This window comes from Plasmodium brasilianum, chromosome 7 (assembly GCF_023973825.1).
Source record: "Plasmodium brasilianum strain Bolivian I chromosome 7, whole genome shotgun sequence".
NCBI classification, from domain to species: domain Eukaryota; phylum Apicomplexa; class Aconoidasida; order Haemosporida; family Plasmodiidae; genus Plasmodium; species Plasmodium brasilianum.
In genome coordinates, this window is record NC_090120.1 from 637,134 (window position 1) to 640,000 (window position 2,867).

General features: G+C 23.9%; 1 protein-coding gene across 1 annotated transcript; it reads left to right on the forward strand.

The window, feature by feature from the left end:
- Positions 1 to 894: 894 nt before the first annotated feature.
- Positions 895 to 2,145, forward strand: MKS88_001855 (arginase; the record flags this gene model as incomplete). Its single annotated transcript, XM_067214818.1, has 1 exon — positions 895 to 2,145. The coding sequence occupies one exon, from the start codon at positions 895 to 897 to the stop codon at positions 2,143 to 2,145; it is 1,251 nt and encodes a 416-aa protein (XP_067074158.1).
- Positions 2,146 to 2,867: the final 722 nt, after the last annotated feature.

The window sequence follows — 2,867 nt, forward strand, 5'->3', positions numbered from 1 at the left end:
CACATAATACCACATGTTAAATATATATATAACATATATATATATATATATATATATATTATATATATATATAGTATATATATATATAGTATGTACGTTAACGTTTATACATTAATTAATAACAGTAATATCAGAAACTACATTAACCCACACCCATGTAATTTTATACAAGAATGTGTGCTTAAATGTACGCAAGCATCTTATTTTTATGATTACGTAAATTTTTATTGCAAATATAATTTTTAATATTCATTGATTCAATTTTAGTATGCTTCCTTTTTTACCTCGTATTATCCTTTATTCATCCTATATTTTATGTGATATATATTTTTTTTTTATTATATTTTTTAAGCTCGTTTGTTTGCACATATAAATATTTTTGTATGTATGTATATATATAATAATATATAACTATATATATATATATATATATATATATATATATATACATATATATATATATATATATTTTAATGTTATATGCTTCTTTAAAATAGTGGTTTTACAAAGTTAAAAGCTGCTGCCATTTTTATTTCTTTTCGTTATATTTGCTATTGTACTTTTCGTAAGAAGACGAAGTATTACTTAGAATAAGAATATTATCATTATTGTTGCTATTATTTTGTTGCTGTTATTTTGTTGCTATTATTTTGTTGCTGTTATTTTGTTGCTATTATTTTGTTGCTGTTATTTTGTTGCTGTTATTTTGTTGCTATTATTTTGTTGCTGTTATTTTGTTGCCATTATTTTGTTGCTATTATTTTGTTGCTATTATTTTGTTGCTATTATTATATTTGCTATAATTATATTGCTATAATTATTCTGCTATAATTATACAGCTATAACTATACTTCTATAATACTAATATTATTATATACTGTCATTATTTTAAACATGTTTGAGTCTATTAAAAATTATATAAAAAACTTCAAAGAAGAAGGAAATGTTTACGTAAGAAAGAGCGTTTCCATTATTGGCTCTCCACTATCAGCTGGGCAGTCTTTGGGAGGGGTTAATTTAGCTTGTGATGATTTGAGGAAATTGGGTTTACACAAGATCATCCAGGTTTTAGGGTGGAATTATGAAGATCTAGGAAATGTAGAGGAAACTAGTGAAATAAATGAAAAAAGAAAAAAAAAACATTCAAGTATAGAAATTGAAGAGAATAATAGTAACAGCAACTGTAATAGTAAAAGTAAAGGTAATAATAACAGTAACACTAATGGGATAGCTGGAGCCAATGGATATATGGACCATGAAAATTGTAACGGTAAAGAAAATAATAAATTAGAAAACCACAGTTCAGATGACATTTATAAGAAGGTTAATGGAGGAGGCGAGTGTTTAACACAAAAGCAGGAAGAGAAAAATTATTATAATAATATAAAAAATATTGAAATAATTGGAAAGTTTAGTGAGAAATTATATCGTGTTATGAGTAATGAAATAAAAAAAAAAAATTTTGTGTTAAATATTGGAGGTGATCATAGTGTTGCCTTTTCTAGTATTTTAAGCTCATTACAATTTTATAAAGACTTAAAAGTTATATGGGTAGATGCTCATGGTGACATTAACATTCCAGAAACAACTCCATCAGGAAATTATCATGGTATGATACTAGCTCATACAGTAGGTCTTTTTAAAAAAAAAGTACCATATTTTGAATGGTCCGAAAATTTAACTTATTTAAAACCAGAAAATGTTGCTATTATAGGAATAAGAGATATTGATATATATGAAAAAATTATTTTAAAAAAATGTAATATTAATTACTATACTATTATGGATATTGAAAAATATGGAATATATAATACTATATGTACTGCTCTTAACAAAATAGATCCATATGAAAACTCCCCTATACATATATCTCTAGACATAGACAGTGTTGATAGTGCTTTTGCTCCAGGAACAGGTACAATAGCAAAGGGGGGGTTAAATTATAGAGAAATAAATTTATTAATGAAGGTTTTAGCAGATACAAAACGTGTTGTTTCAATGGACTTGGTGGAATATAACCCTTCCCTAGATGAAGAAGACAAACAAGTACATGGTGACTCGTTACCTATTTCTGAAAATGCGACAAAAACGGGAAAACTTTGCCTTGAACTTATTGCCAGAGTTTTGGGCAATAATATAGTATAAAATTCATGAATTTGAAAAGAAAAAAAAAATAATAATAATTAAAAAAAACACTAATTGTATAGTAATTTTGTTTGAAAAATAGACTTTTTTTTCTTTTTTTTAATTTTATGTATCCTTATTAAGTGCGACTTTTGTTGTTTATCATATGGTGCTCCAAAAGTAATTATGTGCACAATAAATAAGTATATATATAAATACTTACGTATTATATATACATATATATGTAATATTAATAAAACTCTGTAATAATATCATTATGAATTTTTGTATGGACAATTTTGTACGCCGAACGCGTCCCTATGCAATCCGCAAAATTCTAACATTCAAATAATTTAACAATTTTGAATTTCAAAATACCCTTAATACTGAGATACTATCTTGTGATTTTACGAAAATTTCTTTTTATTTGATATATGAGTAATTAATTTCTTCATATGTATAAAATGAGTTATTATATAATATATTTTTTATTTTTTTTGGAATTTTAAGTTAATTAAAAAAGTTTGAAAAAATCATTAAAAATGTAAAAATAAAAAGAGCGAAAAGGGGAGATATAAAATATATTATAATTTCTTTCTCTTTCCTCATTTCTTTTTTATTTCTTATTTTTTCTGTTTATTTCTTTTTATACCTTTTTTTTCTTTTTTTTTTGACCTTTTGAAAAAAAAAAGAAAAAAAAAAGCATGAAATATTAATAGAAACAAAATGTTAATTATTAAAAA